This window comes from Somniosus microcephalus, chromosome 12 (assembly GCF_052327205.1).
Source record: "Somniosus microcephalus isolate GS21.2 chromosome 12, FLI_Smic_1.0, whole genome shotgun sequence".
In the NCBI taxonomy this organism is placed as follows: domain Eukaryota; kingdom Metazoa; phylum Chordata; class Chondrichthyes; order Squaliformes; family Somniosidae; genus Somniosus; species Somniosus microcephalus.
In genome coordinates this window covers 70,115,807-70,138,828 of record NC_140998.1, presented here as the reverse complement: position 1 = coordinate 70,138,828, position 23,022 = coordinate 70,115,807, and the positions used below count along the sequence as shown (strand labels likewise).

Genomic DNA, 23,022 nt, shown 5'->3' with positions numbered 1-23,022 from the left:
AGGGTCCAAGAGTGTTAAAAAAAACAAGCCTGACGGCTTTGTGTCGTAATGCGATGAGCATTCGTAATAAGGTGGATGAATTAGCTGCACAAATAGATGTAAACGGATATGATATAATTGGGATTATGGAGACATGGCTCCAAGGTGACCAAGGCTGTGAATTCAACATCCAGGGGTATTCAATATTCAGGAAAGACAGGCAAAAAGGAAAAGGAGGTGGGGTAGCATTGCTAGTTAAAGAGGAGATTTAACACAATAGTAAGGAAGGATATTAGCTCTGATGGTGTGGAATCTGTATGTATAGAGCTGAGAAACACCAAGGGGCAGAAAATGTTAGTGGGAGTTGTATACAGACCCCCAAACAGTAATGCCGAGGTTGGGGATGGCATTAAACGGGAAATTAGAGACGCGTGCAATAAGGGCACAGCAGTTATCATGGGTGGCTTTAATCTACATATAGATTGGGCTAACCAAATTAGTAACAATACTGTGGAGGAGGAATTCCTGGAGTGTATATGGGATGGTTTCCTGGACCAATATGTCAAGGAACCAACTAGAGATCAGGCCATCTTAGATTGGGTATTATGGAATGAGAAAGGATTAATTAGCAATCTTGTTGTGCGAGGCCCTTTGGGGCGGAGCGATCATAATATGATCGAATTCTTCATTAAGATGGAGAGTGAAGTATTTGACTCGGAGACTAGGGTCCTGAATTTAATTAAAGGAAACTACGATGGTATGAGGCGTGAGTTGGCTAGGATGGATTGGGGAATGTTACTTAAAGGGTTGACGGTGGATAGGCAATGGAAACATTTAAAGATCGCATGGATGAACTACAGAATTTGTTCATCCCTGTTTGGCATAAAAATAAAACAAAGGTGGTGGCTCAACCGTGGCTAACAAGGGAAATTTATAATGGGGAACAAAGAAATGGCAGACCAATTAAATACATACTTTGGTTCTGTCTTCACAAAGGAGGACATAAATAACCTCCCAGAGGTGTCAGGGAACATATGGTCTAATGAGAGGGAGGAACTGAATGAAATCAGTATTTGTAGGGAAATGGTTAGGGAAATTGATGGGATTGAAGGCCGATAAATCCCTAGGGCCTGATAATCTACATCCAAGGGTACTTAAGGAAGTGGCTCTAGAAATAGTAGATGCATTGCTGGTCATCTTCCAAAATTCTATAGACTCTGGAACAGTTCCCATGGATTGGAGGGTAGCTAATGTAACCCTACTATCCAAAAAAGGTGGTAGAGAGAAAACGGGGAACTATAGACCAGTAAGCCTGACATCGGTAGTGGGGAAAATGCTAGAGTTCATTATAAAAGATGTAATAGCAGAGCACTTGGAAAACAGTGACAGGATCGGACAAAGTCAACATGGATTGACAAAAAGGTAAATCATGCTTGACTAATCTACTGGAATTTTTTGAGGATGTAACCGGTAGAATAGATAAGGGAGAACCAGTGGATGTGGTGTATTTGGACTTTCAGAAGGCTTTCGATAAAGTCCCGCATAAGAGATTAGCGTGTAAAGTTGAAGCACATGGGATTGGGGGTAAGGTACTGACTTGGATAGAGGACTGGTTGGCAGACAGGAAGCAGAGAGTTGGAATAATAAGTCTTTTTCCGGGTGGCAGGCAGTGACTAGTGGGGTACCGCAGGGATCGGTGCTAGGACCCCAGCTATTCACAATATATATTAATGATCTAGACGAGGGAACTAGATGTAATATCTCCAAGTTTGCAGACGACACCAAGCTGGGTGGGCGTGTGTGCTGTGAGGAGGATGCTGAGAAACTCCAGTTTGATTTGGACAGGTTGGGTGATTGGGCAGATGCAGTATAATGTGGATAAATGCGAGGTTATCCACTTTGGTGGTAAAAACAGGAAGGCAGATTATCTGAATGGCAATAGATTGGGAGAAGGGGAAGTGCAACGAGACCTGGGTGTCCTGGTGCACCAGTCGCTGAAGGTAAGCATGCAGGTGCAGCAGGCGGTTAAGAAGGCAAATGGTATGTTGGCCTTCATAGCGAGAGGATTCGAGTACAGGAGCAAGGCTGTCTTGCTGGAGTTGTACAGGGCCTTGGTGAGACCACACCTTGAGTATTGTGTGCAGTTTTGGTCACCTTATCTGAGGAAGGATGTTCTTGCCATGGAAGGAGTGCAGCGAAGATTCACCAGACTGATACCTGGGATGGCAGGAATGACGTACGAGGAGAGATTGGGTCGATTGGGCTTATATTCGCTGGAGTTTAGAAGAATGAGTGGGGATCTCACTGAAACGTATAAAATTCTAACAGGACTAGACAGACTAGATACAGGAAGGATGTTCCCGATGGCGGGGGAGTCCATAACCAGGGGTCACAGTCTAAGAATAAGGGGTAAGCCATTTAGGACAGAGATGAGGAGGAATTTCTTCACCCAGAGAGTGGTGAACCTGTGGAATTCTCTACCACAAAAGGCAGTTGAGGCCAATTCATTAAATATATTCAAGAAGGAGTTAGATATATTTCTTAAGGCTAAAGGGATCAAGGGATATGGGGAGAAAGCAGGAGCAGGGTACTGAATTTGGATGATCAGCCATGATTTCATTAAATGGCGGAGCAGGCTCGAGGGGCCGAATGGCCTACTCCTGCTCCTATCTTCTATGTTTCTATGGATTGACGATTGGTTAACAGACAGAAGAGTAGGAATAAATGGGTCAATTTTGGGTTGGCAGGCTGCAATTCGTGGGGTACTGCAAGGATCAGTGCTTGGGCCTCAGCTATTTACAATCTATATTAATGACTTAGATGAGGAGGCCGAGTGTAATGTAATGTATTCAAGTTTGCTGATGATACAAAGCTAGGTGGGACAGTAAGCTGCGAGGAGAACACAAAGAGTCTGCAAAGGGACATAGATAGACTAAGTGAGTGGGCACTAAGGTGGCAGATGGAGTATAATGTAGGGAAATGTGAGGTTATTCACTTTGGTAGGAAGAATAGAAAAACAGAATTTTTTAAATGGCGAGAAACTTTCAAATGTTGATATTCAGAGATTTGGGTGTCCTTCTGCAAGAAACACAGAAAGCTAGCATGCAGGTACAGCAAGTAATAAGGAAGGCAAATGGCATGTTGTACTCCAACCCCCTTGCAATAAAGGCCAAGAGTAAGGAAGTCTTGCTAGAATTGTACAGGGCTTTGGTGAGACCACACCTGGAGTACTGTGCACAGTTTTGGTCTCCTTATCTAAGGAAGGATATACTTGCCTTGGAGGCGGTGCAACGAAAGTTCACTAGATTGATTCCTGGGATGAGAGATTGTGTAGAATGGGCCTATACTCTCTGGAGTTTAGAAGAATGAGAGGTGATCTCATTGAAACATACAAGATTCTGAAGGGGATTGACAGGGTAGATCCTGAGAGGCTGTTTCCCCTGGCTGGAGTGTCTAGAACTAGGGGGCATAGTCTCAGGATAAGAGGTAGGCCATTTAAGACTGAGATTAGGAGGAATTTCTTCACTCAAGAGGGTTGTTAATCTTTGGAATTCTCTGCCCCAGAGGGCTGTGAATGCTGAGTCTGAGTATATTCAAGGCTGAGATAGATAGATTTTTGGACTCTAGGGGAATCAAGGGATATGGAGATCGGCCGGGAAAGTGGAGTTGAGGTCGATGATCAGCCATGATCTTATTGAATGGCGGAGCAGGCTCGAGGGGCCGTATGGCCTCCTGCTCTTATTTCTTATGTTCTGACGATACAAAGCTAGGTGGGAAAGTATGTTGTGAGGAGGATGCAGAGAGGCTGCAATGGGATATAGACAGGTTAAGTGAGTGGGCAAGAACATAGCAGATTAAATATAATGTGGAGAAATGTAAAGTTACACATTTTGGCAGGAAAAATAGAAAAGCAGAATATTTTTTAGAGAGAGATTGGGAAATGGTATTCAGAGGGACCTGGGTGCCCTTGTAAACGAATCACTGAAAAAGTTAACATGCAGGTACAGCAAGCAATTAGGATATTAAATGGTATGTTAGTGTTTATTACAAAGGGATTGGAGTAGAAGGGTAAAGAAGTCTTACTGCAATTATATAGGGCCTTGGTGAGACCACACCTGGAGTGCTGTATATAGTTTTGGTCTCCTTGCCCAAGGAAGGATATACTTGCCTTAAAGGGAGTGCAATAAAGGTTCACCAGACTAATTCCTGGGATGGGGGGGGGTTATTGTCCTATGAGGAGGCTAGGCATATATTCCCAAAATTTAGAAGAATGAGAGGTGATCGCAGTGAAACATAAAATTCTTGCAGGGCTTGACAGGGTAGATGCTGGGAGGATGTTTCCCTTGGCTAGGGAGTCTAGAACTAGGGGATCACAGTCTCGGAATAAGGGGTTGGCTATTTAGGACTGAGATGAGGAGAAAGTTCTTCACACAAAGGGCTGTGAATCTTTGGAATTCTCTACCCCAGAGGGCTGTGGAGGCTCAGTCGTTGCGGATATTCAAGACAGCATTCGATAGATCTTTGGATATTAAGCGAATCAAGGGATATGAGGATAGTGTAGGAAGGTGGAGTTGATCAGCCATGATCTTACTGAATGGCAGAGCAAGCTCGAAGGGCTGAATGGCCTACTCCTGCTCCTATTTCTTATGTTCTTATATTCTAGGACAGCTTGCCCAAGAACATCACGGTAGATTGCTAGGAAGCAGGTCACATGTCCATCCTCTTGCTCACAGATGGTGTATGTCATACTGTGACAGCAAAACATTTTCCAACTGTATTTTTACATATAGAAAAGTTTGTCATGCAGCACTTTCACACACTTCCAACATTACAAATTATTTTTATGGATTTATTTTATGAACAATCTGAAGCAGACTAAGTATTTTCTGTAGCAACATTGAAAACAGTAGCAAAGTTTTACTCTTACCTTGCACTGTTCCTCTCTTTCTTCAGCATGCATCCAAATAGGTTTATTTTCATCTGGGAAAAGAAAATTAAACAATTTTTATGATAGAAAGTAAGTTCACAAATGAGAGGATTTTTCATATTTACAATAATTTGACCTTCCACATAGGATAATTTCCTTAAAAGTATTTCAAAAATGAAAAATGAATTTAACTAGTCAATACAAGAGAGAGAAAGCAAGAAAGGGTGTGCAATAAAATATGAAAAGATGGCACAGCTCAGATAAGGCAGGATAGTGCTGATCCACTATCACCCGTAAGCCTGGAAACCCACTACCAAATTTCTCCATCAGCAGGGAAAGCAAAGAGGGGAAAAAGCAAGCAGAATTTATACCTAGGTCATGCTGACCATTGTAATTGAAATTAGTAAAATTCTGCTGGTCGGAATAAAAAGCCTATAATCATCATCTACTCACCATCCACACAGCCAAACTCCCTCTCATGAGCACGAGTGAGAATCTCCTTGTATAATGTTTCTGCTTGCTTGAACTTTCCTTGCTTTAGGTAGCAAGAAGCCTAGAAACCCAGAAAACCCATTGTTAAGACATAACTGAAGGAATGTTTTAATTGAAGAAAAGCATTGCATGGTGCTGCAATACATTTATTTACTAAAGCACCATCATTCATTGCACCATGGAGAGCCAGGAAGCAAATCCCTGCTTGTAATGGCTCTGCATGGTGGGCTTCTTGGCTTGGCTGTCACTGCTGTGGAGGTGTTGAGCAAAGACTGAGCACATCTCCTTAAAGAACAAATTGGTACGGTAGCATAGTGGTCATGTTACTGGATTAGTAATCCAGGGTTAGGACAAATGATCTGGAGACATGAGTTCAAATGCTGGGGAATTTAAATTCAATTAATTAAATGGAAAAAAATTCTGGAAGAAAAAGCCAGTATCAGAAATGGTGAACATAAAGCTACCCATCTGGTTCACTAATGTCCTTTAGAGAAGGCAATCTTACCCGGTCTGGTCTATATGTAAGATTTCTGATGGATCGCTCGTCACTGACCAAGACACACTAAGCATCAGTAGAACCAGCCATTTGAGTAAACTTTACAAACTTTAAAATTTTTATTTTTCAAATATTGATACACTTCCCTTTTAAAAGCTATTCGTGATTTTGCTTCCACCATTATTTTTGGAGGGGCATTCCATGTCCTAACAATCCTCTGTATATAAAAAAAAATTCTCCTAACCTCTCCCTTTTTTCCCTTTGGTGTTGATCTTAAACGTTTATCAACTCAGCGAGCAGTGGAAATAGTTTTTCTTTAGCTTATCTCATAAAAATCCTTCATAACACTGAACATTCCTTTTAGATCTCCTCTCTACGTTCTTTGCTGTAATGAAAAGAACTCCAATGTCTTTGGTCTCTCCTCAGAGCTAACCCCTCTCATCCATGACATAATCCCTTGAACCTCTTCTGTACCCTCCCAATGGTCTTTCTAGGTATCAATCTTGGCTCAGTAGTATCCAAGTCACAAGGTCTTGTGTTCAAACCCCACTTGAGAGAGAATGGAACATATAATCTATGCAAGATACTTCTGTGCAGTACTGAGAGTGCTGCACAGTCGGAGGTGGCATCTTTTGGATGAGAAATATTAAACTGTCTGCTGTCTCAGATGCACGTAAAAGATACCGCGGCATCCTTTGAACAGGAGTTCTCCCGCTGTCCTGGCTAACCCCTGTCCCCCAACCAACATAAATAAGAAAATTTATCTGGTCATTTATCTCATCATGGTTTGTGGGACCTTACTGTGTGTAAATCAGTTCCAGTATTTCTCTACATCACAACAGTGAGCACACGTTAAAAATAATTAGTTGGTGTGAAGCACTTCGGGACGTCCTGAGGTTGTGAAAGACGTTATATAAATTCAAGTTCTTGCGAGGGCGGGAGGACATAATAAATAGGAGCAGGAGTAGGTAATTCAGCCCCTCGAGCCCGCTCCGCCATTCAATGAGATCATGGCTGATCTTCTGCCTCAACTCCATTCACCGGCCTTATCGCCATATCCCTTGATGCATTTACTAGTCAGAAATCTATCGACTTCTGTTTTGAATATACCCAATGACTGAGCCTCCACAGCCCTCTGGGGTAGAGAATTGCAAAGATTCACCACCCTCTGCGTGAAGAAATGTCTTCTCATCTCAGTCCTGAATGGCCTACCCTTTATCCTGAGGCTGTGGCCCCTGGTTCTAGACTCCCCAGCCAAGGGAAACATTCTCCCAGCATCCACCCTATCAAGCCCTGTAATAATTTAGTATGTTTCAATGAGATCCCCTCTCATTCTTCTGAATTCAAGAGAATACAGGCCAAGTTTACTCAATTGCTTCTCATACAACAGTCCCACCATCCTAGGAATCAATCTCATGAACCTTCGTTGCACTCCCTCTATGGCAAGTATATCCTTCCTTAGGTAAGGAGACCAAGATTGTACACAGTACTCCAGGTGTGGTCTCACCAAGGCCCTATATAATTGGAGTAAGACTTCTTTACTCCTGTACTCAAATCCTCTTGTAATGAAGGCCATCATACCATTTGCCTTCCTAATGGCTTGCTGCACCTGCACATTCACTTTAGTGACTCATGTACAAAGACACCCAGGTCCCTTAGAGCATCTGCATTCCCCAATCTTTCACCATTTAGGAAATACTCTGCCTTTCTGTTTTTCTACCAAAGTGGATAACGTCACATTTATCCACATTATATTCCATCTGCCATGTTCTCGCCCACTCACTGAGCCTGTCGAGATCCCCTTGAAGCCTCTTCACATCCTCTTCGCAACTGACACTGCCACCTAGCTTTGTATCAGCAGCAAATTTGGAAAGGTTACATTTAGTCCCCTCATCCAAATCATTAATATAGATTGTGAATAGCTGGGGTCCAAGCACCGATCTTTGCGGTACCCGGTCATAGCCTACCATCCTGAAAAAGACCCGTTTATCCCTACTCTTTGTTTTCTGTCTGTTAGCCAATTCTCAATCCATGCTAGTATATTACCCCCAATTCCATGTGCCCTAATTTTGTTCACCAACCTCTTGTGGGACCTTATCAAAGGCCTTCTGAAAATCCAGATACACCACATCTACCAGTTCCCCTTTGTCTACTCTACTCAAAGAACTCTCAATAGGTTCGTCAAACAGGATTTCCCTTTCATAAATCCATGTTGACTCTGCCCAATCTTACTATTAGTTTCTAAGTGCCCAGTTATTGCATCCTTTATAATAGATTCCAGCATTTTCCCAACTGCTGATGTGAGGCTAACAGGTCTGTAGTTCCCCATTTTCTCTCTCCCTCCTTTCTTAAATAGCGGGGTTACATTTGCTATCCTCCAATCTGCAGGAACCATTCCAAAATCTATAGAATTTTGGAAGATGACAACCAATGTGTCCACTATCCCAATGGCCACCCCTTTCAAAACCCTAGGATGTAGGTCATCCGGTCCTTGGGATTTATCGACTTTTAGTCCCATTAATTTTGCTAGTACTGTTTTTTTTACTAATAATAATTTCTTTAAGTTCCTCATTCTCGCCACACCCTTGGTTTTCTTATGTGGGAGGTTTTTTGTGTCTTCCTCCGTGAAGGCAGAAACAAAGTATTTTTAAAATTTCTCTGCCATTTCCTCATTCCCCATTATAAATTCTCCCGTCTCTGACTGTAAAGGACCTACATTTACCTTCGCCAGTCTTTTCCTTTTCACATACCTATAGAAGTTTTTACAATCTGTTTTTATATTTTGCTAGTTTGTGCTCATATTCCATTTCTCCTTTCTTTATCAATTTCTTGGTCCCCCTTTGCTGATTTCTAAAAAGATCCCAATCCTCAGGCTGACCGCTTTTTCTGGCAACTTTATAAGATTCTTACTTTGATTTAATACTAGCTTTAATTTCTTTTGTTAGCCATGGTTGGATCACCTTTCCTTTTGGGTTTTTATGCCCTAGAGGAATATATGTTTGTTGCAAATTATGCATTATTTCCTTGAATGTTAGCCATTGTATGTCTACCTTCATACCTTTTAGCGTAGTCTCCCAATCTACCATAGCCAACTAGTCCCTCATACCCTTGTAGTTTCCTCTGTTTAGATTGAAGACCTTAGTTTCAGATTGGACTACATCACTCTCAAACTTAATGTAAAATTCAATCATATTATGGTCACTTGTCCCTAAAGGCCCCTTTACCACAAGATTATTGATTAGCCCTTTCTCATTACACAGTACCAGATCCAGAATAGCCTGTTCCCTGGTTGGTTCCTCCACATACTGATCCAGGAAACCATCTTGCATGCATTTCAAGAATTCGTCCTCCACACCATTAGTGGTAATTTGATTTGCTCAGTCAACATGTAGATTAAAATCTCCCATGATTACCATATTGCCCTTGCACTTGCCTTGCACTTCTATTTTCTTGATTGATACTGTGCCCTACATTACCACTACTGTTTGGTGGACTATACTCAACTCCCACCAATGTTTTCCGTCCTTTGCTGTTTCTTAGCTCCACCCAAACTGATTCCAGTTCTAGATTACGATCTGCTGAGCCAAGATCTTTTATCCCTACCGTACTGATCTCATCCTTTATTAACAATGCTACGCCACCTCGCTTTCCTTTTTGTATGTCCTTCCTAAATGTTGAGTACCCTGGAACATTCAGTTCCCAGCTTTGGTTACCCTGCAACCATGTCTCTGTAATGGCAATTACATCATACCCATTTACTTCTATTAGTGCCATTAATTCATCCACCTGGTTGCGAATGCTACATGCATTTAGATAAAGTGCCTTCAACTTTGCCTGTTTAATATTTTTCTGCACTTTGACCCTCTTTGCTGTTGGCATTTGTTTCTGCTCCCTACTAGTTTTGCTGACTACTTTTCTAACTTGCACTTCCCAGCTTTGTTTCTCTCCTTTCTGGGCCCACATTTAGGTTCCCAGGCCCCTGACAAGCTACAGTAGTTTAAATCCTTCAACAGCACTAGCAAACCCCACCCCCCCGCGAGGATATTGGTCCCGGTTCTGCCGAGGTGTAATCCGTCCAGCTTGTACAGGTCCCACCTTCCCCAGAATCAGTCGCAATGCTTCAGGAATTTAAATTCCTCCCTGCTACACCATCTCTCCAGCCATGCATTCATCTGGTCTATTCTCCTATTTCTGCTCTCGCTAGCACGTGGCACTGGAAGTAATTCTGCGATTACAACTTCTGCTTTTTAATTTATTTCCTAGCTCCCTATATTCTGCTTGCAGGACCTCGTCCCTCTTTCTACCTATGTCGTTGGTACCGATATGGGCCACGACCTCTGGCTGTTCACCCTCCCCATTCAGAATATCTTGCAGCCGCTCATTGACATCCTTGACCCTGGCACCAGTGAGAGGGGGAGGGAGGGAGGGAATTGATATAAAGGGTTTGAGTTGAATTCATGGAATTGATATAAAGGGTTTGAATTCAGTTGATTAACTATTACATAATGCAAGATGATATGTTACGCCATTAGAATGTTGCATAGTGTTGATCACTGCTTTTCATATCTAAATTTAGTATGATCATGCAGTCTTACCAAATTGTTTTTTGTCTTTGCCACATTTGGATCGTCGGGTCCAAGTTTGGTTTGGTAAATCTCCAATGCCCGCTCATAGTAATATTCTACTTCTTCATACTTTCCCTGGTTCTGACACAATAGTGCCAAATTATTTAGCTGTTTTGCCACATCAGGATGATCCCTACCCAGTACCTGAGGAAGTAAACAGAATTTTTAAAAATCTAATATTCCCGTACCATTTTTCAAAGCATTCAGCAGCACATTGTTTCTCAATGAAGAGGGTTGCTACAGCAGATGCCCACACCACACGAATATTCACATCATTGTTAAGAGGTGCTCTGTGAAACTGTATTATATACCGATAATGCCGTAATGGACCTTAACAGGAGAGGCTTAAGTTCCCTATTAGTTGAATGCCCAAATTCAAATTGAACAAATAGCAATGCCAATTAATCTGGGTAAATTGCTAGATCTGGATAGTAATTTACAGTGGCATCCATGTGCTTGCTCAGTCAACATCAGTCTTTCTTCTGAACAGATGAAATGAATCGGGCAGCACGGTGGCATAGTGGTTAGCACCGTTGCCTCACAGTGCCAGGGACCCGGGTTCGAATCCGGCCTCGGGCGACTGTCTGGGTGGAGTTTGCACATTCTCCCAGTGTTTGCGTGGGTTTTCTCCGGGTGCTCCGGTTTCCTCCCACAGTCCAAAGATGTGCGGGTTAGGTTGATTGGCTATGATAAATTGACCCTTAGCGTTAGGGGGATTAAATACGTGGGGTTACAGGGATAGGGTGGGATATGTGTTGGTGTAGGGGTTACGGGGATCGGGTGGGATATGTGTCGGTGCAGGCTCGATGGGCCAAAATGGCCTCTATCTGCACTGTGGGGTTTCTGTGATTCTGTGAATCTTTACTTCGCTGTAAAATGAAGGATAACATTCAAAGGAACTGAAAACCTTGCTTGATAAGATTACCTCATTGTTAACACATTTTGCAGTTACTGTACTAATATCTAGTTACCAACACCAGTGTACTACACCCAGAACCCAGAAAAATCAGCTCATCCATTTTGTCTTTTTATTTTTCAACAACTGCAAGCAAATTGCTGAATGCGGTGAAATAAGGTAATTACAGTATTTGGTCCCTGTAATACTTTTAACTTATTTTGTTAAAAGGTAATCACATTACTAAATGAAACAACAACAGAAAATGCTGGAAATACTCAGCAGGCCAGGCAGCATCCGTGGAGAGAGAAACAGAGTTAACATTTCAGGTCTGGGACCCTTCATCAGAACTGGAAAAAGCTGGAAATGTAACATATTAAGCAGGTGCAGAGACAGGGGGCAGGGGTCCAGGAGGGGAGGAAGGAACTGAAAGAACATACTGTGAAAATGTTGCAAATGGAAATGGCAAAATCATACAGCATGAAAAATGGGGGCAGGGATTATTATCTGAAATTGTTGAACTCGATATCGAGTCCGGAAGGCTGTAAAGTGCCTAATCGAAAGATGAGTCCTTCCTTCTGGGGTACCGCAGCGATCAGTCCTAGGACCCCAGTTATTCACAATATATATTAATGATCTAGACGAGAGAACTAGATGTAATATCTCCAAGTTTGCAGACAACACAAAGCTGGGTGGGCGTGTGTGCTGTGAGGAGGATGCCGAGAAACTCCAGTATGATTTGGACAGGTTGGGTGATTATACTGCATATGCAATGCATCTGCCCAATGTGGATAAATGTGAGGTTATCCACTTTGGTGGCAAAAACAGGAAGACAGATTATCTGAACGGCAATAGATTGGGAGAAGGGGAAGTGCAACGAGACCTGGGTGTCCTTGTGCACCAGTCGTTGAAGGTAAGCATGCAGGTGCAGCAGGCAGTTAAGAAGGCAAATGGTATGTTGGCCTTCATAGCGAGGGGGTTTCAGTACAGGAGCAAGGATGTCTTGCTGCAGTTGTACAGGGCCTTGGTGAGACCACACCTTGAGTATTGTGTGCAGTTTTGGTCGCCTTATCTGAGGAAGCATGTTCTTGCCATGGAGGGAGTGCAGCGAAAATTCACCAGACTGATACCTGGGATGGCAGGAATGACGTATGAGGAGAGATTGGGTCGATTGGGCTTATACGCACTGGAGTTTAGAAGAATGAGAGGGGACCTCATTGAAACTTATAAAATTCTAACAGGACTAGACAGACTAGATGCAGGAAGGATGTTCCTGATGGTCGGGGAGTCCAGAACCAGGAGTCACAGTCTAAGGATAAGGGGTAAGCCATTTAGGACAGAGATGAGGAGGAATTTCTTCACCCAGAGAGTGGTGAACCTGTGGAATTCTCTACCACAGAAGGCAGTTGAGGCCAATTCATTAAATATATTCAAGAAGGAGTTAGATATATTTCTTAAGGCTAAAGGGATCAAGGGATATGGGCAGAAGGCAGGGACAGGGTACTGAGTTTGGATGATCAGCCATGATCTCTTTGAATGGCGGAGCAGGTTCGAGGGGCCGAATGGCCTACTCCTGCTCCTATCTTCTATGTTTCTATGTTCTTTCAATTCCTTCCTCCCCTCCTAAACCCCTCCTCTGTCACTGCACCTGCTTAATATCTGTTACATTTCCAGCTTTTTCCAGTTCTGATGAAGGGTCCCAGACCTGAAATGTAAACTCTGTTTCTCTCTCCACGGATGCTGCCTGACCTGCTGAGTATTTCCAGCATTTTCTGTTGTTATTTCAGATTTCCAGCATCCGCAGTATTTTGCTATTACACTACTAAATGAATTTGCTCTGAAGTATAATGGAACTCATTTTAAACAATTTACATTATGAGTTCAACAAAATGCCTTCAACAGAAAATAGAGTATCATTTTCTCCAGTCTATTGCTCCTTCCTACTACCAAGTTTTCCTTCAGCTGCTGTAGTTTATAATTTTTCTACAGCAGTTACGATCACTTCGTCATTGACAATAGGTGCCTTTCTGTAAAATGGGTCTGGTCTTGCCTTGCCAAAAAAAAGCATGATCTCTTTTTGCATTCTATTGTCTGTTGCAGGACTATCCAAGCTTTTTTAAATACACGGTCCATTTACATGCATACCATGAGGCCTAGCAAACCACGTATAAAGTTTAACTCGATGTTCGCATTAATTTGTCCATAACTTAAGCTAGACACTAACATATCTTGGTGTTTTAATTTAGGATTTATGCATCACTAATAGTCTTTTCCAAAACTCCGGGGGAGGGGCTCCAGCGCTGGGGGGTCCTCACCTGGTGATCAGAGGCCTGGTGGAGGTCTCTCTGTTTGCGGGGGGGTGGTTATGGTCGGGATCCTGGATGCAGGAGGTATGTATAAAGCCACTTCCCTCCTGGATGCAGCAGTTCCCGCCAGGGTTTAACTGCCGGGTTTGCACAACTTGGTTGAAACCCATCCCCAGACAGTTAAATTTAAAATGTTAATTTGAATCCCCCCTGCCTCAATGCTGCTCAAGGTGGCCATACAGATTTATGCAAGATCATAATCATACAAGAAATTACCGGCACATACTTATGTCCTGTTATGAAAGCACAACATGTTGGCGCTGTGCCATCCATTACCAAATGAATTCTAAATTGACTCTTTCAATATTGATACAAGTTACACGAAGAACTACCATCTCTGCCAAAAATTGGATTTTCTAAGATTTCTTCATAAAGCACAATGTTTGACTGCTGTTTGCCTACCTTTTCACGGATCTCCAGAGCTCTCTTGCACATGGGCTCTGCCTCTCTATATTTTCCCCTTTTTCCATGAAGTACCGCAAGATTATTTAATGTAGCTGCCACCTGCAAGGAATCCAATCAGATAATTACAAGGAAAATTCTTACAAAAAAAGCAACATCTTATTAATTTAATGTAATCATCAGAAGCAGGATCAGTCAGAAATATCAAAATTCAATTCAACAGGAATAAAGTGTGGATTTCATATTTATGCATTACATAGCAGTGTCGGCATTTGTCAGCAGTAAAGCATTTCAAAATATTAGCACCTAAAAAAATCAAATAAAATCAATGTGGGCTCTCAAATACTGTACTTGCAGGCAAATATGATTTTTGGATTATGCACTTATGGTCAAGGGTGTGCACATAATGATTCATCATAAATGAACCAATAGATGGATTCACAATTTAACCTCCCTACCTGGTCATCATTTAGGAATGGTAGATGTTAACCTCAGCCTGTTGGTTTAACATGGAGAAATATTTAAACCTTATTCTGGATTCCCACACAAATAACGTACAGATGTACAGGATATACTGAAAGGACAATACGAACCGCAGGATGGTCTTTACCCAAGGTCTTCTCCCGAATGGCTAAGGCATCATGAAGCAGGTTTGCTGCCTCTTTGTATTTGTTCTGGTCCCTAAGCCACATTTAAAAACCCATTAGGGACACAATACAAGTTTATATGATTCTACTAATCTCAAGTGTTCAAAGGTTTTCATTTGCAAATTTCACATGTACACTTCCTTATCACAATCTAAAATTATCTGCTTGCATTTATTCAGTTGCTGCATTCACTATAAAGTGAAAGTGAAACATTACAGAACTGTCTCAACTGATCGAGTGATTCAATTACTAGTATATTTCTTACTTGATCCAATCCTTAAGTGTTAAGGAATATCAATACTCCTTTCAAGGATTTCAGACATTTTGAAAATGAGCCACAGATCACTCACTCAAGACTAGATTATAAAATACTGCAATGTAAAGAGTTGCATCAGTTTTACACAGACCAAGATGCAACATGTTAAGACTCCCCATTAACAGTAATTATTGTGAGAATGTAACAGACAGCAGCAATGTATTATAGGCAATTCAATCTTGTTAAGTACTTTCAGCACTGAAAGATACACAAGTTATACATCTGACTGGTGTATAAAAAAACAGGCTAATCATTTAAAATCTTTCTTGATTAGAATACATAAGTCTCATTAGCTGAGAAGTTCCTTCAGCTTTCAATATAAAGCACATTCATGGCCATAAAAATGACAGAGCTCCCAAATACAGTACAAAATCATTAACTGTACTAAAATTAGCCATAAATATAAATACAGACTATACTTTGAAACATTCAGGCAGCCAAACTTAGCTGTGCTTATAGTGAAATGGGTCACAGAATCTATAATCATAATGATTGCAGCTATAACATTTACCATTATAGTTAACCTCACAGCAGACAACTATAAATCCAATGCACACAACCGTATTTTCTCTAAAGAGCATTACAATGTGAAATCAAATAAACTGTCATAACGTTGATTTATATCTGTAGCTGTTAATATCTATATATACTGCAATGGTCATGTTAACTTTTCAAATTTGTTTATATTATGAATTTTAAAAATCAATCATCAAAAAGTCTTAGTCAACATAATTATAATTTTATTAAAAGAAAAGAAAGACTTGCATTTATATAGCACCTTTCACGACCACTGGACGTCTCAAAGTGCTTTACAGCCAATGAAGTACTTTTGAAGTGGAGTCACTGTTGTAATGTGGGAAATGCGGCAGCCAATTTGCGCACAAACAGCAATGTGATAATAACTAGATAATCTGTTTTTGTTATGTTTGTTGCAGGATAAATATTGGCCAGGACACCGGGGATAACTCCCCTACTCTTCTTCGAAATAGTGCCATGGGATTTTTTACGTCCACCCGAGAGAGCAGACGGGGCCTCGGTTTAATGTCTCATCCGAAATTATATTAATTGATCTGTGGTGTTGCACATGGAGAGTGATGAGCAAGTGCAGTGTTCAGCTTGAGCTCAATTAGAGGGCAAGGAGATGAATTGTACTGGGCACGGGTAGAAATAAGTTGGGGTTGATATATCCAGCCATCCCAGATCCATTAAAGATATAGGTCAAGCAATAAAGAACAAAATAAAAGGACTCTCAAGCCTTAGAAAAGGCAGTGCATTTTAACCCTTTAGAATGCAAAAACTCTGATTGCCAAGGAATGCTGTTCAGTATCTTGGTGGCTGATGAGGTGGCTCCCTGTGGCAATCCTAGAGAAAGTGTTTCCATGAGCCATACACCCTAAAATGAACCCCTTTTTGAATTTAGAAGATTCAGAGTTGCTTCCTGGAGGAAATAACAACTAAAGAGCATCAGAAGATGGTCTCAAGTTCTTATGGATAGAACAACATTTTATCTGCACTCTCTCATTACTGAGTGGGACCGTGTGTGTGTGTCATAAAACTGCTCGCACTCAGGGCTACATGATCACTCTGATTACACCTAATACTACACGAAAGAAAAGCAAGTGCCAGAATCTTTGACCAATGCAAGCCACTTTGATGCAGCATAGAGGAGTTCAGGATTGATCAAAGTTCCTAACCTGATTGACCCAGATTCTCAAGCAGACGATGCACAAGATATCTTGTTCAAAGGAGCAGTAGAAACTATAAATAAAAGACTGGAAGGGAGTGCTGCTGTGAGAGATGGGCCGATGGGAGAAACTAATAGTGTTGGCCTTGGGATGGAAGGAGGGCTGAAGGCCTATAAAGTGGGTGTGTGATAGGTCTGATTTTCTTTTTCTGCAATGCAATGGAGTTACCATAGCATGCAGGGAGATAAGCTATCGTGTTCCTGGCTCAGGCTGTTCACAACCAGGGTCATATCTTTTAATTTATGTTCATACCTGCTGACAGTAATCAGAAGACCACGTCGAATTATCTAGAGTGATACTTGTTTTACAAATCCTAGAATGTTGGATAACGATTACTTCCTTTAGTTGCCAGGTTAGGGAAGTGTAGTGTATGTACCTTGAAGAAGGAACTATATTCTGTAGCCCGTATACTGCAGTACCAGTAGTGACCACCCCTGTATATAAGCCTGTGTAGTAACTTTGTATAGTAGTTCCAGTTTTGTCTCCATTCAGTAAACACCTGTTATAACCAACTTCTGCAGTCCGTGTCTCAATTACACATGGACAATACATTGGCGACGAACAGATCCAAACTTACCTACAGTTCTGCACCACCTCACGGGGATCCATCCCTAAAGCGAAGTTATTTGAGGTCGAAGCCAGAAGGAAGAAATCCCCCAAAAAAACAAACAGACAAAACGGGCGTCGACCGTGGGCAACCGCCCTCTGATTCATCGAATTCGAAGATTTGCAGGAGAGGCTGTCGAGAGCTGGGCTTGGTTATCCAGTCTATGGTGTTCCAGCTAATCGGGCTGGTGGCAGGTAGTACACTGATCCTTCCTGGGCTGCGGCGGGCTAGAGCTCGATCGGGTGGCTTTTCAACAGGGCCGAGCAGCGTTGTCGGGAAGAGGAGAGAGAGGGTGGAGCACACAGGGCGCGGCCGGTGCTACGAAGCCGGGCAGCGTACAGACCCGAGAAGAGTCCCATCGGGTCTGCTCTGACGACGGGAACAGTAATTAAAATAAAAGAAAAAGAAATTAGAAGCGCAGAAAGCCGCGAGGAGCTGCAGTTTGCCACGGGGACCGCGGAGAGCGGCGTTGGCAGCAGCGCGGGGGGGGGGGGGGGAGGGAAGCACGTGAAGACCATAGGGCGTCGCCATCAAGGCATAAAAACGCCAGCAACAGCGCTGGCAGCAGCGGAAAAGGCAGAAAGCGCGGGAGGCGCCATCTTAATCCAGCGGGGAAGGCGGCAAAGCGCGGGAGGTGCCATTTTGTTCAATCGGGGAAGGCGGCAAAGCGCGGGAGGCGCCATCTTAGATCTCCAAGATGCCGAAGACTGGCAATATCACTGCCTTCGATAATGCAATAGAAGACTGGACCATGTATGTGGAAAGAGTCGAAGTATATTGCAAGGCAAATGAAGTAGCCGATGAGAAAAAGGCATCGGTACTACTAAACTTAATGGGCGCAAGAACGTACGGCCTATTGCGGAACCTGATCACTCCAGTCAAACCGATGGCGAAGAGTTTTAACGAAATTGTTGATATCCTACAGGAACACCTAAATCCTACACCGCTGCTGATAGCAGAAAGATTTAAATTCCACAAGAGAAATCAGCATAAAGATGAGAGCAATGCTGATTACCTTACGGAACTACGCAAGCTATCAAAGCACTGCCAGTTCAGAGCAGGACTGGCAGACACCCTACGGGACAAATTTGTCTGTGGACTCCTGAGTGAAGGAACCCAGAAGAGGTTACTCTGAGAAAGAGCTGACGCTAGATAAGGTTTTCAGCGTGGCAGTATCGTACGAATCAGCAGCAAGGGGAGCTGCGGAAATACAGCAAAAGCCACAGGAATACGGCACCCATGAAATGACACGGGGATTTGAAAAATGTTATCGCTGCGGCAGAACAACCCATGACCAGAAGGACTGCTGGTCCAAGGACAAAACATGCAGGCAATGCGGAAAGATGGGACACATTGCACGAGTTTGCAGGTCCGGGAAGAAGACTAACGACAACAAAAAGACTACTAAGGAACAGTACAGGAAAGTACAAAAGATGACGGGCAGTAGCTCCGAAGACCAGAAGAGCGATAGTGAATCCGGGAACAAGAGACTAAGCTGTCTCAAACTATACAACGTAATCGCAAAAGAGGATCACCGAACCATTTGGGTCACCCTCACGATAGCAGGGTCCCAAGTCAAAATGGAATTGGATACAGGATCAGCCCTGACCGTCATGAATCGACGAGACTACGAGCGGCTATTCTCACACATACCCTTGAAAGACACATCCATTGTCTTGAAGACATATACGGGGCAGAAAGTATACCCCAGAGGGAAAATAAGGGTGCCTGTCGAATACAACGGCAAGGAAATACAGAAATTGTATCTGTACATACTGCAAGATGGTGGACCACCGTTATTGGGACGTGAATGGATCAGAAAGATAAGTTTAGACTGGCACTCCATTCAGGCACTGACTGTGGCTGGTAAAAAGGATGACGTCACACCTGGACGATTGTCAAAAATCTTAGCTAACGCTAAAGAGGTATTTCAACAAGAACTGGGAACTCTTAAAGGCGTAACCGCCTCGATAAAAATAGAAGAGAATGCAATTCCCAAGTTTTTCAAAGCAAGACCGGTACCGTATGCAATTCGCCCAGCCGTCGAGGCAGAGCTGGAGAATGCAGGCGTGTTATCCAAGGTAGACTGGAGCGAGTGGGCGACACCCATCGTTCCTGTCATGAAGAAAACGTTAAACAATAAGTCTGAGGAGCCAAGGAAGGTTCGCATCTGTGGGGACTTCAAGGTGACTGTGAACCCAGTCCTTCACACAGCACAGTATCCTCTTCCGAGGATAGAAGATATTTTTGCCTCACTATTTGGAGGGAAACGTTTTACAAAAATTGACCTAGCGCAAGCATATTTGCAGATGGAGGTTGAAGAATCCTCTAGGAAATATCTCACGACAAACACTCACAAAGGTCTTTACCAGTATAATCGACTGGTATTCGGAGTTGCATCAGCTCCGGCTATATGGCAAAGAGCGATGGAACAAGTCCTGCAAGGGATTCCGAGGACTCAGTGTTACTTGGACGACATCCTAGTGACAGGTGAAAATGCCAGTGAACACCTTGCCAACCTAGAGCAGGTGCTCACTAGACCAAGAGAACATGGGCTACGAGCCAATCGCCCCAAGTGCGAGTTTTTAAAGAAACAAATATCGTATTGTGGCCACGTGATTGATGAAGAGGGGTTACATAAGTCCCCTGACAAAATTGAAGCGGTAGTTAAGGCTCCAGCGCCTGAAAATGTGTCGCAACTGAGGTCATTCCTCGGATTGGTGAATTACTACCATAAGTTTTTGCCGAATTTGTCCACAATTCTGCACCCACTGAACGCCCTGCTACAAACTGGAGTAGCATGGAAATGGAGCGATGAATGTAAGCAGGCCTTTCAGAAGTGTAAAGGCCTGATCACTTCAAGAGAAGTATTGGCTCACTAAAACCCATCACTACCGATAAGACTGGCGTGTGATGCGTCTCCCTACGGCGTTGGAGCGGTACTGTCACATAAATCCCTTGATGGTTCAGAGGCTCGTTAACTGCAGCCAAGCGTAACTACGCCCAGATTGACAGAGAGGCCCTCAGCCTGGTGTGGGGGGTGAAGAAGTTCAATCACTGCCTGCACGGACAGAAATTTACTCTACTAACTGATCAACCTCTTGTCTCCATTTTCAACCCTAAGAAGGGCGTCCCGATAATGACAGCACAACGGCTACAGAGGTGGTCCCTTTTCCTAGGGGCACACCAATATGACATCGAGTACAAAGGAACTAAACAGCATGGGAATGCTGATGGATTGTCGCGCCTACCGTTGCCGACGGTGGAAGAAGCACCTGCAGTGGATCCTGTGGAGATATTCCACTCGACCAGTCGAATGTCTTCCTGTGACGAATGCAAACATAGAAAAGGAAACACAAAATGACCCGACACTCTCCAGGGTCTATGATTTAACGGTGAAGGGATGGCCAGCACATGGCGAACCACTGTTGCCAGCATTCTCGCCGAGAAGAGAACAGCTGTCAGTGTGCCGAGGAACCTTGATGTGTGGATCCAGAGTAGTAATTCCACCCAAATTGAAGGATAGAGTGCTCAATGAGCTTCATGAGGGTCATCTGGGAGGGGTAAAAATGAAGAACTTAGCCAGAGCGTTTGTGTGGTGGCCGGGAATCGATAGAGAAATCGAAGAGATGACCAAGAGCTGTACAGGATGCCAGAAGGTCCAAAACGCCCCTCTACATCCATGGGAGTGGCCCTCATCCCCATGGCAAAGGGTACACATTGATTTCGCTGGTCCATTTATGGACTCGATGTTTTTAATTGCAGTGGATGCCAGAGGTAATAAAAATGTCCTCAACCATCACAGAAAAAACTATCACAGTCTTACGAACCATATTCGCCAGAAATGGGCTGCCTGAACAGATTTGCTCCGACAATGGACCACAGTTTGTGTCTGAAGAGTTCCGAAGGTTCTTAAAGAACAACGGTGTTAAGCATTACACATCCGCCCCATATCATCCAGCCACCAATGGATTGGCTGAGAGGTTCGTTCAAACATTCAAGAAGGCTATCAAGGCAATGTGTAATGAAGACATACCCCTACAACACAAGGTGGATAACTTCTTGTTTGTCTACCGGAATGCGACACATGCGGTTACCAACCAAACTCCAGCCATGATGTTCTTCAATCGAAGACTAAGATGCCGCTTGGATTTGGTTAAGCCAAACATCAGAAGAGATGTGGAGAACAGGCAGTTTCAGAATATGAATGAAAGGCCAACCAGGAGTTTCAAGATAGGTCAACCAGTTTTGGCCCGGGACTACCGCACAGAGAAATGGCAGCCAGGAACGATCTGCACACGACAAGGACCTCTAATGTATACCGTGGACGTTGGAGAGAGCATTTTAAGACGCCATGCTGACCAGATTCTAGAGTCACTGGAAAACGTCAAATCTACACCACGACCCTATACACCTGGTGATGAAACCGAAGTACCAATTGCATCTACCTCAGAATCGGTGATATTGGAAGCAGACGAACCAAACAACGACGTTGATCCCGAATCAACTTTGCCAGAAGAACCTGATACCCCAAAGAGGCGTTATCCGGACAGAATCAGGAAGCCTCCTCAAAGACTGAATTTATAATTGATTAACTTCAGCTAATGTATATAGCAACTGTAATTGTAAATATGTTATTTAATTATTAATCGAATGTTATGTACTGTTTAGCTAAAAGGGGAGGAATTGTAGTGTATGTACTTTGAAGAAGGAACCATATTCTGCAGCCCCTGTATACTGCAGTACCAGTAGTGACCACCCCTGTATATAAGCCTGTGTAGTAACTTTGTATAGTCGTTCCAGTTTTGTCTCCATTCAGTAAACACCTGTTATAACCAACTTCTGCAGTCCGTGTCTCAATTACACACGGACATTACAGGAAGGGCCAGTACAGTGGGGCTGTCAAGTAATGTAGTGGAGCCCCACTGTACTTAATGGGTCTACAGAATGTTCTGGCTACTCACCATTTTTATAACAGATTATATTTTCTTCCATGCTCATCATGTTCACCCTTCTTGCTTGCACTGAGTTTAGGCCACACTTGAGGGCTTATTTTACATAGCTCGATTTTCCTGCTTTCCCATCCAACCTATCCCCATATTCTTAGTCTTTAAGTAATTATCCAATAGCTTTTTGAATGCCAATTGTGCCAAAAGGATTACATATTCCAATAGAAGACTGCTCCAGGGCTGCCATTGTTTTTTCTATGTTGGATATGTGATGTGTGATTTGAGAGGCATGATTACTTTATCTGCTGACTCTACAGGGTGTCTTAATGGAAATAGTCCATGTATTTTTGGTGGTTATCAATTTGAAACATCTCTACCAAATTCCTCAATGTTCTCAGTTCAATATAATAAAGCGCTAGTTGTTCTAGCCTTTCTTTGTTACTCAGACGCTCTCACTCCTGGCATCATCCTGGTAAATCTGCATTGCAGTTTCACCAGGGCCATTACAGCCCTCCTAGAATCACAGAATGATGCAGCACAAAAGGAGGCCATTCGGCTCATCGTGCCTGTGCCGAC

At 43.0% G+C, this 23,022-nt stretch overlaps 1 protein-coding gene across 10 annotated transcripts in view; it reads right to left on the bottom strand.

Moving 5' to 3' along the window:
- The window catches only part of klc1a (kinesin light chain 1a), a 131,624-nt gene that overhangs the window by 49,527 nt on the left and 59,075 nt on the right, over positions 1 to 23,022 (bottom strand). For all 10 annotated transcript variants that reach the window (XR_015080210.1, XR_015080211.1, XM_086003063.1 and 7 more), the window contains exons 6-10: positions 14,776 to 14,863; positions 14,183 to 14,284; positions 10,490 to 10,663; positions 5,360 to 5,459; positions 4,907 to 4,959 (exon numbers count right to left, since the gene is read on the bottom strand). Coding sequence is in view for 8 of the 10 variants with exons in the window: in XM_086003063.1 (XP_085859189.1) it covers positions 4,907 to 4,959; positions 5,360 to 5,459; positions 10,490 to 10,663; positions 14,183 to 14,284; positions 14,776 to 14,863 (517 nt within the window). In the remaining 2 variants the exon portion in view is untranslated. The remainder of the gene's footprint in view (positions 1 to 4,906; positions 4,960 to 5,359; positions 5,460 to 10,489; positions 10,664 to 14,182; positions 14,285 to 14,775; positions 14,864 to 23,022) is intronic.